Genomic DNA, 13,541 nt, shown 5'->3' with positions numbered 1-13,541 from the left:
TGGGTGCGAAGAAGCTTGCATTCAAAGGCCCACATGTGTGAACGTCTCAGGACACACCTGAGGCGGGGCACACTTCCAGGCAGCTGCCTGTGGCATACGTCGGGAAGAGAGAGGGTGGGGAGAGGGCGTGGTGCAAATGTTGTGTGGGCAGAAATGGCAGGTTTCCTTGGCAAAGGCCACCTGAAGTGCGTAGCTTATTCTGTACACTTCACAAAGAGTAGCATAGTTGACATTGTCTAGGAACCTTTTGGAGAGGTAAATTCTTAGGCCACACCCCAGGACTATCGATTTAGGTATTGTAGGGGTGAGGCCCAGCACTCCGTGCTTTAATAAGCCTTCCTGATTCCTACCAATGAGAACTGGTGTGGTAGAGAGTACTAGACGTGGGAGGGCAGCTATGATGGGGTGGAGCGGGGCTGGGCAGACAACTTACATTGCATGAAAGTCCTTGGTGGTCTGAACAATGTGATACTTTACCCACCCCTCCTTTAGGGGACACAGTAGGTAACCAGGAGATGTACAGAGGGGTTATACGACATACCAGAGTGTCTGCACCCAATTTGGCCTGACTCCCAAAGCAGGATTTTCCCTTCCACCGCTGGTGCCTCCTGCCACCACTGCAAGTGTGTGGGAGCTGAGTGGAAGGAAGGGGATGACTGCTTAAAGCTCCTCTGTGAGGGCTGGGTGTGGGGCAGTCTTAAGGGCAGTGGGAGTGAGGTGAGGCCCTCATTCTTGTCCTTGAAGGATGATTATTTGAATTTTCATAAGGCTTGCTGTGCACATCAGGAAGCTGGACTTAACTAATGACCTTATAAACCACCAGCTGGTATCCCTGACTCCGAGGGCTGATGGATTAAATGTGAGGTTAAGTAAAAAAAAGGTAGGGAGAAAAACTACCTGTGTATTGTGATTACAACAACAACAGAAAAAGAAGAATACACAGAGGGGAAAGACCCCCCCCTCCAATGCTAAAAGAGTTTTCTTTCTGTTTTCCCAAGCTGTGTTATAATGGTATGTATGATGGATTTGCATCCATTTATTCGGACAGTGCCGCAGCCTGTTGTAAATAGTGTGCTGGTGGTGGATTTCGGGCCCTCTCTCCAGGGTAGGGTTAGGCTTTCTTGTCTCTTGGGGTCTGTCCCTGAGACCAGCAAGGAGAGTGGCCATTTCATAATGCTGGGCATTAGCTAAGGTCAAGGTGCTTTGACATTTGCCTCATCTCATTCCAAGATTTCTGTGTCTCTGTGACCTGAAAGGTTTGTGAGGGACTCTACTAGACCTAGGACTGAGTGTTTCTCCGGGTCATTCTGCCTGGATACGGTCACTGTCTCCCAACAAATGCCACCAAACACCTCTAAACACAAAATATTCTTTTATTTGTCAACGAAGGCTACACGGGATCACTTCTGATTTTGTTTTTATGTTTTTTTCTTTCTTTTTTTTCTAGAAGGTATCTACATCTGCATTTATTTACAGCCTTGTTGGTATTTACACAGTCAAGAATACAGTGTTAGAAACACAAAAGTGTTGAGAAAAAAACTTCTCAAAATTAGTTCCAGACTTCAGGAAAACTATTTCCACATGGTAAGGCCAGAGTCTCCAGTGTTGGTCGTCCAGAGGCAGCTCAGAACAGTCTTTCTGATGAGGCTGCAGGTTCAGAAGTCTTCAGAACAGGCGGATTCAGAACAGTGGGGTTCTGATGCTGAGTTAATGGGGGCTGTTTGGGTGCTGCCAGACATCTGTGGCTCAGTTTCTGCTAGGATTGCTGAGCCTGCCCACAGGTCAATCCTCCTTTGGCTGTTTGCCCTCAGAGTCAATCACATTTTCTTGGGGACCCAGAGGCCACCCCATCTTGTGCCTTTGGCATTCCACAGAGGGAAAGAAACACAACACATACCTCTACCTAGGCCTCCCTGGCTATGATCTTCCACATCCATGGTGAAATCTCAGAGCACACCACTGTTCAGGGCAGTTGAGTACACAAGGCTGGTTTTTGAGAATGTAAAGGTTGGAGAGGAAAAAGTTTCTGTCACCTGAGCAATGAGTCTTTAAAATGAGTTTGCTGTTTATGGAAGGTTAAATAAAAGGGCTTTGAGCTGTAGAGTTCTTTAATTTTCTCCCCTCCAACAAAATATAGACAAACTATATGACCTAGCTGGGAATGATGAGCCTTACACGCAGGGTTTTTAGTACTAACTAGGATCCCAAGGGAGAGGAGAGACTGGGTTCTTCCTGGGTCCCCCAGCCTGGACCAAGAACCTCTTCCTAGGCTTAGTAGCTGCTGTGAGTAATTAAGGGACAGACTTGACTTTGTGTATTGGGTGATCAAACCCCAAAGTCAGGGTCCCGCTGAAGGCCAGCAAACTCGTCCTCTTGGGCACAGAGCTCAAAGTCACGCTCTCACCATTTGGCCACTGCAAATATGAGGGTGCAAACGATAAAGCTGCCTTCTAGGATGTCACATTGAAAGCCTTGTCTTTGCATAATGGAAATCTCTGCCATCTATAAAGGTGATATTTAAAAGCCACAGCTGAAAAAGCCCATTATTCTTTTTAACTTAGGTTCCATGTTCTGTGTCTATAAGGCATTGACCAGTTTGCTCACCTCCCTGGCCTCACCATCATCTTCTGCTCCCAATGGCACTCTGTCTTGATTCAACTTCCTGTCAGTTTCCTAGGGATTCCAAGTCCTCTATCCCTCAGTAGAGTCAGGCACTGGTGTGGTCCTTGGGCTAATTTTCAGCCAGTACTTTTGAGCCAAGTGTCAGAGGCTGTCAAAGGCATAGTTTACCAAGAAGTCTCCCCCTGCCCCCACCTTGTCATCACTCTGCCTTCCAGCAATTTGTTTGGAGGGTTGGTAAAAAGGATATCTCATCATATAAAAGACAGAGTTGGGAATCAATGAAGATTTATTTAAAGTAGTGGCAGAGAGGCTGAGGCTGAAGGGCCAGTTAGCAGTTGGGGAGGGCAGGGGAGAAGGCAGAAACTGTTCTAAAATGATCTTTCTTCTAGGGTCAGAAGTTAACATCCTGCAGAATCATGAAGCTGTGCTAGTGCTGGAGGCCTGGCCACTCTAACAAATGACAGATTTTGATTAATGCTGAAAGGGGAGGTGCCATCAAGGATGGTATTTAATGCTAGGAACCCACTAAGAAGGAACAGGGAACTGTGGCTTATGCCCTTGGCCATGGGGCTGGGATTACTGGTGTCAGTAGCACAGACTGAGAGGGGAGGCCCCAAGTAACCTGCCAACTGGAAACCAACACAAAAGATCCAAGACTGGAGCACCTGCTCCACTATCACAATACCAGGGTGACACACTGGTCCCCGGTGCTGCCCATCCTACAGCTGAGCTCCTTCTCTGGAACCCGGGGAAACTTCAGGTTCTCTCCTGCAGAAGCTGGGCCTCCTTGGTGGTATGTAGCCCAGGAAATATATAGGATTATTCCTTTAAATAAAGTGACATCTACAAGTCTCTGTATTTTTTGATCCCTACTCTGTTCTTTTGGGGAGGAAGAACATACTGGCTGGGAAGGAACATACTGGTTGTTCCTTTTGGGAAGGAGCCCAAAGTTCCCTTGGATCACATGCTGTTTTTGACCTCCAAGTAGGCATCCCCAACAGGTTTTGACTGATGTCAGGCAGTGAGATGGGACTTATCAACTAGGCCAACTGGCAGGAGAGCTCTGCCCAGGGGACCCTTATAGCAAGAGTACTTTTTGAGAGGCTTAAGTCTCTTTTGGATTAAAACAAAACAAAACAAAACTTGTGTTCTTCAGGTCAAACTGTTTTCCAGCCCATCCAAGAATGATCCTGCCAGATGGGAGCCCCCACTTCCAGCTCATAGCCTGCACAGTGGGTCTGAAGGCATTGAATCTGACTCAGCAGAGCTCTGGATCCCGAGGCCACTGGCAACCAGCGGACAAACAGGCCATGCACAGCACACTGTTGTGGCAGTGTGACTTTTTTTGGAAACAGGAAGGGCACTTAGCGAAAACACATCCTCTAATCCCAGTGGGACTACGTAAGGCGAGACCTCTCCTCCCCAAGCTTTGGCTGCCTCCCTCTCCCAGACTACATGTTGTTCCGATTCTCATGCAGTAAGAGACCTTCTTGGTTTCATTAACTCGTGTCATATTCTGAAGACTCTGTGAGTAAGGCTATAAAGGTGCCATGAGCTTATCAGTCCAACAAGGTTTCCATGGGGAATAGCTCAGACTCAGAATTCATTTTCCACACTTAATGTAAATGTAACCCATAAAAGTCCCATTTTCTAAGAAGCCCAGCTCAAAAGAAAGCATTTGGCTTCCCCTCCTGTCTCCCAGAGCCTTCTGGGAGTGGTAATGATAATGGAACCTAGGCAGACGAACCAGGAATGGAATCCTTGGACCAGGAGCTCCCAGCACTTGCTGTTACCACCTCTGCCCTCTTTTCTTCCCCTGGCCTGCTGGCTGCTGCTTCCCCTGGGCAGTCCCCCAGCATGGGTGGAATCCACTCCAGGAGGCCTCTAGCCTCTTTTAGATGATGCAGGCAGAGGTCTTCAAGGGCGCAGTGCTAGCCTGGCCTTCCAGATCCATGGGCACTGGCCTCAGGCACTGACCCTGATCCTGGTGGGGTTGTGTGACACAGGCCACAGCAAATTAGCTCTTTCCTCATCTTTAAAAAACAAACAAACAAACAAACAAAAAACCAAACAAAAAACCCTGGCTGGACTTCTCTAGAGAGCAACTTCACAGAAGGGATTTCCTGAAAGCCAGGTTGCTGCTTCCCAGCTCTGGCATTAGGCCGTACAGGGGAGGCAGAGGAGACTCCAGGAGCTGGTGAGAAAGGATGCTTGGCTTTGCTGACTCCTCTCTTTGGCTGATTTTTTTTCTCTTATGTCTCTTTCCAGGATCAAAGGGCACCAAGCACCTCTCTCCACACTCCTATTTCTTAGTGGTGGTAGCTGGTGGAGGAAGATACCCAAAGTCATAGGGATAGGGCTTCCTTCCCTTCCCTGGAACATGGTGCCCACGCTGAGGGCTCGCTGTGCAGTGCTGGTTCTCACATCTGGCTTTGGGAGAGAGGAGAAGATGAGGAAGGGACATCATGGAGGATCAACCAATCACAGACATCCTGGGTGCTTTCACCTCTCAGAGAGGATGGGGCTCGTAGCCCCAGGATGTTATGTAACCAGACTGGGGAAAGGACCTGGGAGACACTTTCTCTATCCCAGTATGGGGATGGCACCGACAACTACACAAGATTTGCAAAACGGGGGAGGGGGCTTTCATTTAGCATCAGAATATAAAGCTTAGACAGGAGTTTGGGGCAGCTTGAAAGGTGCTGGACAATATCATGAAATCTTCCAGAGAAAGATGGTGTCAGCTGTGCAAAACCCACCACTCATCTGTAGGAGGAGCCTAGCCAAAGCTCCTGACACCCTACAGGCCCATTATTCTCTGCACCCCTCACTCCTGCCCAACCCCAGTTGAAGAAGAAAGGGTTGCACATGAGACAGGTTAGCACAGACACTCATGTCTCACATCACACTGAGTATCTAGGGACGGATAAGGACACACCCCAGGATGCGTGCCCCAGAGAGGAGACACATACCCCAAACAACAGGGAAAATTCCTCAAGGAAAAGGGGAACAAAAGACAATAAAGTTTTCATTTTGATCACACTACAGAAAAAAAAAAAATACCTTCTGCTCTTTGCAAAAAAATGTGTGAAGGCCAAATTTGTGTTTTTCTTTTCTTAAAAAAAAGATGTTGCATGAGTTAACAATATTAACAATGCAACCAGTATCTTTTCGTTTTCTGCACTTGTTAAAAAAAGGATTTTTTTTTTTTAAGTACAACACAGTCAGGTTTGCGGCCACAAAAGAGTAGCTGTCTTTGGCAAGAAGTCCAGGCCTTGGCCCTCTCTGTCACCTTCGGCCCATCTCGCTCTGTCTCATGAAGTGGATATTGTTGGCGCTATCTGACAGTTCTGGGTACTGCTCGATGGAGATCACGAAGAAGCCATCGTAACCTTGCACCCGCCCTGTGTTCAGCACCTGCTGTTTCTCCCCCTCTGTCCAGGCTCTCAGGCCTTCCTCCCCTTCCCGAAGTCTCTGCTGCTCTTGCGCCCAAGCCTGGCGTACAGCTCTCTGCCGGGCCAGCTCCATCACCCGTGCCTTCTCCTCATCCAATGTCGTCCCGTAGCGGGTGTTCAAGCACAGTGCCCTGTACTGGAGCTGGATATCTGTGTAGCGTCTAGTCCTGCCATTGAGCATGCTGTTGATTTGGGACACGGTGACATTGACTCCATTCTCCAGGGTTCGCCGTCCCCCGCTGAGGCCCAGGATGGCCAGGTCACCTTCTGAAGGCCCTGGTTTCACAAAGTAGTGGGTGTCCACCCCATCAATGGTGAAGTGCAGGTTCTCTAGGTAATGGGCATTGTTCAAGATGGCGGCAATCCTCCGCCCATCCTCATTGGCCAAGCTGATGATGTCTGTGGTCACGCGACCATCCTTCAAGGCAAACTTGACTCCCTTGCCAAAGATGGAGCCTCTGGATGCAAACTTCTTTGTCTCTGGGGACTGCTGACAGCTGGTGATTGTGGAGCTGTAGAGTTGGTCAAAGCGTTCTAAGGTGACGAAGGCCTTGAGCTGCTTCTGCACTTCACATTGTACTCCGAGGATAGACTGATGGGGGGGACAATGTGAGAGAGAGAGAGAGAGAGAGAGAGAGAGAGAGAGAGAGAGAGAATAAGACAAAGAAGGAAAAAATAAACCCCAAGAGAGCGTGGAAAATCAGCTTAAATAACAAACCTGTCATATCTACATGCATTTATTAGTCTTAGCATCTATCGCTACTGCCGACCACCAGAATATCCAGCCATCCTCCATCCATCCTTCACCCACCCTTTATTCAGAGACTGATCATGGAGCATCTGCTGGGGGCCATGACCTTTTAGTGCTCACTAGAGATACAAATGTAAACAAGACAATCATCCTTTCCCTTAAATAACTCATCCTTTCATGGGGAAAGAGATATGATAACAACAACTACAGTCAAAAGTGATGATTAGCTGGGTGCAGTGGCTCAAGTATGTAATTCTAGGAGGCAGAGATTAGTAGGATCAGAGTTGGAGGCTGGCCCCACCAAAAAAGTTCACGAGACCCCCATCTCAAACAACGCCTGGGCATGGTGGCATATGCCGATTATCCCAGCTACACAGGTGAGCATAAATAGGAAGAGCAACCTGGGCCAGCCTGGGGAATAAAACAAGACACTGTCTCAAAAATAACCAGTGACAAAGGGCTGGGGATGTGGCTCAAGTGGTAGAGCACCTGCCTAGCAAACTTGAGGCCCTGAGCTCAGCCCCCACTACTACCAAAAAAAAAAAATAGTGATGATTGGTGGTTTAAGAACATTAAGTAATAGCAGTAGCTATAGTTAACATGTCTTGACCTTTTAGCTAAACAATTACCATTCACCACCTTGTTTGATCTTCCCAGTAATTTTATACAGTAGGTACTGTTATTTCAATTTTAGTTCCGTAGTCATACAACTAATACCCAGTCAACATTCAAACCCAGGTCTTTCTGATTCTACAGGCTCAGTTCCAGGGCCTGCTGCAGAAGGGAGAAGCAAATAAAACTAGAATAATCTCAGTCTGCAGGTGAAGGAGGGAGATGGAGAAGGTGGGGTTTGAAGACAGGTTCATGTCTGAGTTAGAACTTGAAGGATGAAGGGCGGAGGAGTGATGGTAGAGGGAGGAATGGCAAGAATTGCAAAGTAAGATGGAAGTAGTGATTTATATTAACCTTCTTACTCTGCCTTATTTCTCTGCAGCAGGTTTACACATGATTTTTATGGAGGCCTCTGCCCTGCAGTGCTTCTCTAGTGCTCTTTGGTTGTCCCTATAACTTGGCTGCTGAAGGGGACAGGTTGGGCCCTGCTTGCTTGGCCTTTCCATCTTCCTGTCCCTTCCATAGCTCTGGGAAGCCATGTTCAGGAGGACTCCAGGGCATTGTCAGCAACTCAGGGAAATGGCTTTAGAAGCACGCCCATTGGCCTCCCACTGAAATTAAGTCCTCTTTATAATTAATAGAACCCTGTCGGTGAACAATTATTTCCTAGAGTTTCACGAAAGCTGGAGTGCTCAACAACAAAGATCTCCGATGCTTGCCAAGGGCAGAAATCAATAATTCATTGACAGGCAGGGTTGCAAACAGGCAGGCAGAGACAGGGACTGAGGATTACAGAAGGAACCTGGTGGGGGAGGAAGAGCTGCGCTGCTGGAATTAGTCTTGGGGACGGCAGATACTGGGACTTCAGGAAAGGGTGGCAGAAAGAGGACAGGCACTGGAGGTGTGGCTCAAGTGGTAGAGCACTAGTCTAGCAAGCACAAGGTACTGAGCTCAACCCTCCACCCCCATACTGAAAAAAAAAAAAGAAAAGGATGGCCTATGTGGCCAGACAGACAGGTATGTTCCCATCACGTTCTGCCACTTCCTCCAGTAAGTATCTCTCTGATCCCTGGTCTCCTTATTTGTGAAATGGGCTGTTTATATTTTTTAATCATTTAGTCATCCAACAAAAGTTTTCTGTGGACATACAATATGCTAGCCTATATGCTGGGCACTAACTGAGACCCAGAACTTACCCTTTCTGGCTCAGTCTAGTGGAGAGATAAGAAAGAAGCAGGAATTAAAATACAGTACCTACAGAATGCTACCTGAGCGTAGATATGCAGACTCACATTCTTAAGCCTGGAGGGAGGGGAGGGACACAGCTAAGTTGAGGCCTAAAGGATGAGTCTGGAGTAAGAAGTACGGTTGTGAAAGTTTCCAACCACCAGCAGGATGCTTTTTGGCCATTCTGCTTTACTCCATGCCTGCCACCCCCTGGGCTGGGATGCTGTGGAAGGTCTGGTCTTCCCTTGATTCACTGGGGTGAATGCAGGGCTGGACACAGAGTCTGCTTCTAGTACAGAGTTCATGAATGGGGGTCTGGGTTGGAAGGGGAGAAATGGGCAAATGAATACATGAAGTGAGTAGGGATGAGTCTCTTTCTCTCTCTCTCTTTGGCAGCACTGGGGTCTGAACTCAGGGCCTCTGACTTGCTAGGCACGTGCTCTTACTGCTTGAGCCACTCCACCAACCAAGAGACTGTCTTTAAGAGTCTTTCCAGCCATATAATTCTGAGTCTTTAAAACTGGGCCATAAAAGGAAAAGGAGAGAATGTAACTTAAAAAAATAAATAAATAAAAAAGGTATGCCCAGCCAGCCCTGAACTCAGCAAGATGATATAGAGCAGAGAAATCTGGGTTTGAATTCCAATGCTAGCCCTTCCTTGTTGTGGGGCATTGAAAAGCCTCACGTGTTAAGCCTGTAAAGCAAGAACCACAACACCACAGGACATTTGTGAGTTAACTTATGTAGAAAACCTCAAACAGAGCCAGGTGCATTAAGTGCTCAGAAAATGTCACATTTGTATTTAGAACACCTCTCCTTACTCACATAGTGTCACAGACTTATTACTTTTGTGGGACTCTGAACTTGGCGTAACACACAAAGCTTCCTGCAGCTTTTGAGTGTCTGTGTGCTGATCTACCTGAGTCCCCAAGGCTTGCTTACTAGTAGGGTTGCTAACTGTGTACTGAATGCTCTCTGGCAGGCACTGTGCCTCAGTTTCCATCACTGCAGCTGGTGGGACCCCTCCTGCAATGTTGGGATGACCAGGAGCATGGCTGCTGTGGGAGCGAGTTACCTTGCTGTTGTCCCACTCCTGCGTTTTCATCTGTGTGTGCTTGAGCTCATAGGACGGTTCCATGGCATCCGTGTCTGGTTTGGGATACCCAGGGATCACGTTGTGTAGCTGGAATCCAAAGGTGAGCAGCCAGCTGTTGACGTCTGGGTGGGAGAGAAGCAGAAATACCCTACAGAGTAAGTGGACCTCATCCCAATCAAGCAGCACAAACAGGCTGTGGGGGGTGGGGGTGGGGTGGATATGGGGATGTTGGGGATGGGCGGTGGTGGGGTGGAGAGTAGCTGGTGGGAGAGCTGAAGGCTACAAACACTCTGGAAAATGGTTTCATGGTGTTAAAGCCAAATGTGCTTCTAGGTCCAGCTCAGGTACACCTAAGATTCCCCCTCCCAGGTTCATACCCAAGAAAGATGAAACTTAGGTAGAACCTAGGTTTCCAGACTTCCCTTTCCACTCCCCACCCCTGGGACAGCTGTTGGTGGGTGAAGATGCCCTACTCCCACCCCAACATCAATAGAAAACACTCACAAAGGACAGCCAGACCCAAGGGAAGGTTTCTGTGGTTGACTGGCAAAGAGAAAATTCTCTTAAGAAACAAACTTCCTCTCCCCTACCCATGCTCTCTGCAGCCATTGGAGCCTCAGGGTCAAAGTGCCCTTGGTTACGCCAATGAGATCAAGAACTTTCCCCTTGTTCCTGACTTTCATTTTCTTCCTGTGCCTTCCCTATCCTGTCTTTACATAGGATTTTTTGATTTTATCACACTCCTTGGGGTTACTAGTTATAAAATACCAGATAGACAGGGCTTTGCCTTGACCAACTGGCTCATCTAAGAATGGAATCAGGAAGCCACCACCTAAGGAAAACAAAGAGGGTTGTGAAGTGTGTGGCCTGTCACTTGGCCCACACGGCTGAGCACCTTTTATGTGCTGGTAGGTGCTGTGTTGTACAAAGCCTCCTCTCTAATACTGAGCATCCCGAAGGGGCATGAGACATAGGCATAAATAGCTTTTAGACAAGAAGATCAGAGGAGGGTGGAAATCTTCCTGATGGACAGGCTGACAAGCCCACATAAAGATGGCAGTGAAGTCAGACACTGAAAGCTGAGTACATTTTTGTCAGGCACTCATGGAAATGGAGTTGAAACTTCAAGCAAAGATGGGTGCACAAGGCAAGGCCTGAGAGGGAGGGCAGTGCAGGAGTGGTTCTGATTAGCCAGAGAGCAGTTCAGAAAGACTGAAAGATGACCAGAGAGCACAGAGCCTGGGATGGCAGGACAGACGAGATTTGGGTCATTAGAAGAGAGACCAGTAGCCTGTGTCCAGGCACAACTCAGCCTTCCTTGGAAAGAGGCAGCTGAAGATGCCAAAGCAGGTGTCAAACACAGACTTAGAATCCATAGTCTGGGGGAGGCAAGGTTTTAAGCTGGGCCTAGCACTGGGTCCCATTTCACTTCTTTCTAATAGAGATAGATCCCTGTTGGAAGATCTCATTTATGATCCAGGAATAAATGGAATTGCTTTCCCCTCTTCCCAGTGAGCTCATCCAGTGGTGGGAGTGGCCTGTGGGTCAACAAATGTGTCCCTGCCACCATTGGGCCTCAGGTTTCTGTCTCATTTAAGCATCTCATGTTTGCCTTTGCTTTTGTTTTTGGTTGTCCCAGGGTCCCTCTGCTGGGTGTGAATCCTGGAGACAGAGAGGTGGAGTGGTGGTAGAAAGGGAAGCTTGGAAACCCAGGTTCTACTTCTCACTTCAGCCTAGGTAGGATCAAAGGGTAAGAACATAGTAGTTGAGGCCAGACAAAGCCAGGCCCAAATTCTGGTTCTCTAGTTTATAAACTGTGAAGTTGGACAGTTTCTTTAACTTCTCTGAGGTTTAATTTTCTTATTTGCATATTGACAATAGAAATAGTTTGAACTATGCCTCCCCTTGGGGAGCAGCTGTCACATAGCAGGAGCTAGCCCAGGTTTGTACATTAAATGTTGGATTTAATGTGGTTTTAGTGTCCGGCCCAGTTTCTGGATCAGAGAGCGTTTTCTCTGTTTCTTCCAACCCAGGCCTCCATATCCTGGAAACTCTACTTTCTCATTTGTACCAGAAAGGGGTTGGGCCAACTTTTCTCCAGTGTCACTTTCCTCACTGAGTTTCTAGGAGTCTCTGATTCTATGTCTCTTGGCAGATGGTTCTTTGGGAAATTAAAACAAATGGAACAGGGGGAAAGAACACCTTACAAGGCCATTTTGCTTGATCTGAATTTATACTTGCTAAGAAAGCTTCTATCTGGAATATGCAAATTCCTGGGAAAGAAGGGGGCTTTTAGGGATAGACAGTGGGAAACTTTCCTATTTTGCCTGTCTTTTGGACAAATGTTGGAGACATGTTTATTAGTTTTTGTGCAGGGCTTTCATGAAGAGTTGGGAATTGTATTCTTCTTATCACATCAGAAGTAGACATTGCCCTACTGTTAAAACTTCTCTTTATCCTAGACATCACTGCTGCCACCCAGGAGCAATGAAATACAAGGGATGAAATACAGCTTTGTTCTTTACAACATGTACTCAACCCCCAAAACAAGGTTGTTGGAGTTAGACAGAGAAGAGTTCTAAGGCCACCCTTGCTGTTTTTTTATGGGCCAGTAACTTTACTTCTCTGAACCTCCCTTTCTGCCTTTGTAAAGGGTGTCAGTGTTCCCCATCTCCCAGGCTTCAGGTGAAGATTCAGTGCGAGATATACCTGTGTTAGCCATTTTTTGGTTGCCTTCTCAGCACCCAATTCTGCCTTCCCTTTTATTTGGGGGGTGCTCATAGGGTTTTAGGGAAGCAGACTCAGCAGTGGATCATGTGACCCAGGCTAAGCCAATTAGGACATTCTCCCTCTCCAGTCCTAGTGATTGCACCAAGCTTTGACACATGAACCATGCTCACATAACTGGAGTATATCTTGGGACCCTTGAAGACATTTGTGGAAAAAGATGGTCTTTTTTTGGTCAATGTTGCTGGATTTGAGTGAGGATGCCTGTAGCTCACAGGTAAGGTTTAGTGAGGGTCAATACTACCTTGGTTTCATATTAGTGATCGCAAATCTTTTCTGGTCTGCTAAAAGCTTTACTGTTAATATGAAATCTCTTTTGCACACCATACTTTTGTCAAATGGTGGGACAGAGCCCACTATACAGTGAAATCAATTTTGTGGCCCAAGATCTACAGTTTTATTGAAATGGAATAGAGTAGACTGGAAACTAGGAACACATCACACTTAAGGGTTTCTTTGCAAACTTTTTATTTTCATGTTTTACTGTGATGTAAAACTAAATTTCTTATGGTAGGTTCACAAAGGTATTTGTGAAAAGTGGCTTTGGACCGTGTGCTCCATGAAAGCAGGAAGTAACTCTGCCTCTGGATCCTTGGCACAAGTCTGGCAGAGAGTAGAGATGACTAAATATACTTGTTGGATTTAACTGACAGAAATTAAAAAAAACATGTTGGGTGGTGGGTTGCTTTGTTAAAAACGGGATTTGGAGACCAATACAATTGTCATGGGAAGCATTCTAGAGTCAAAAAGTCCTGGTCAGTGTGACTCTGGGAAGGCCCTTCACCATTTGGAGCTTCAAGTATCTCATCCAAAAAATGGAGTTAATGAGAGTGAGCTCATGGAATTGTCACCAAGTTTAAAGGAAACCATATCTGCAAGGTCTTGGGACACAGTACTTAGTCATTAATGCTATTTGGAGAGGAGGTCATATGCATATGGTGGTGTACAAAGGAAAAGAGGGGAGGGAGTAATAATATTTTGGCAAACTACA

The 13,541-nt window shown here is 47.0% G+C and overlaps 1 protein-coding gene across 19 annotated transcripts in view; it reads right to left on the bottom strand.

Moving 5' to 3' along the window:
- Positions 1-1,353: 1,353 nt before the first annotated feature.
- Tenm4 (teneurin transmembrane protein 4) overlaps positions 1,354-13,541 on the bottom strand; it is a 2,881,475-nt gene continuing 2,869,287 nt past the window's right edge. For all 19 annotated transcript variants that reach the window (XM_074081868.1, XM_074081866.1, XM_074081845.1 and 16 more), the window contains 2 exons: positions 9,743-9,885; positions 1,354-6,669 (listed from right to left, as the gene is read on the bottom strand). In XM_074081868.1, coding sequence (XP_073937969.1) covers positions 5,911-6,669; positions 9,743-9,885 — 902 coding nt within the window. In that variant the 3' untranslated portion in view covers positions 1,354-5,910. The remainder of the gene's footprint in view (positions 6,670-9,742; positions 9,886-13,541) is intronic.

The sequence above is a fragment of the Castor canadensis genome, chromosome 1, assembly GCF_047511655.1.
Source record: "Castor canadensis chromosome 1, mCasCan1.hap1v2, whole genome shotgun sequence".
Lineage (NCBI taxonomy): Eukaryota > Metazoa > Chordata > Mammalia > Rodentia > Castoridae > Castor > Castor canadensis.
Note: the sequence above shows the minus strand (reverse complement) of the source record. Positions and strands in the feature narration are given on the sequence as shown.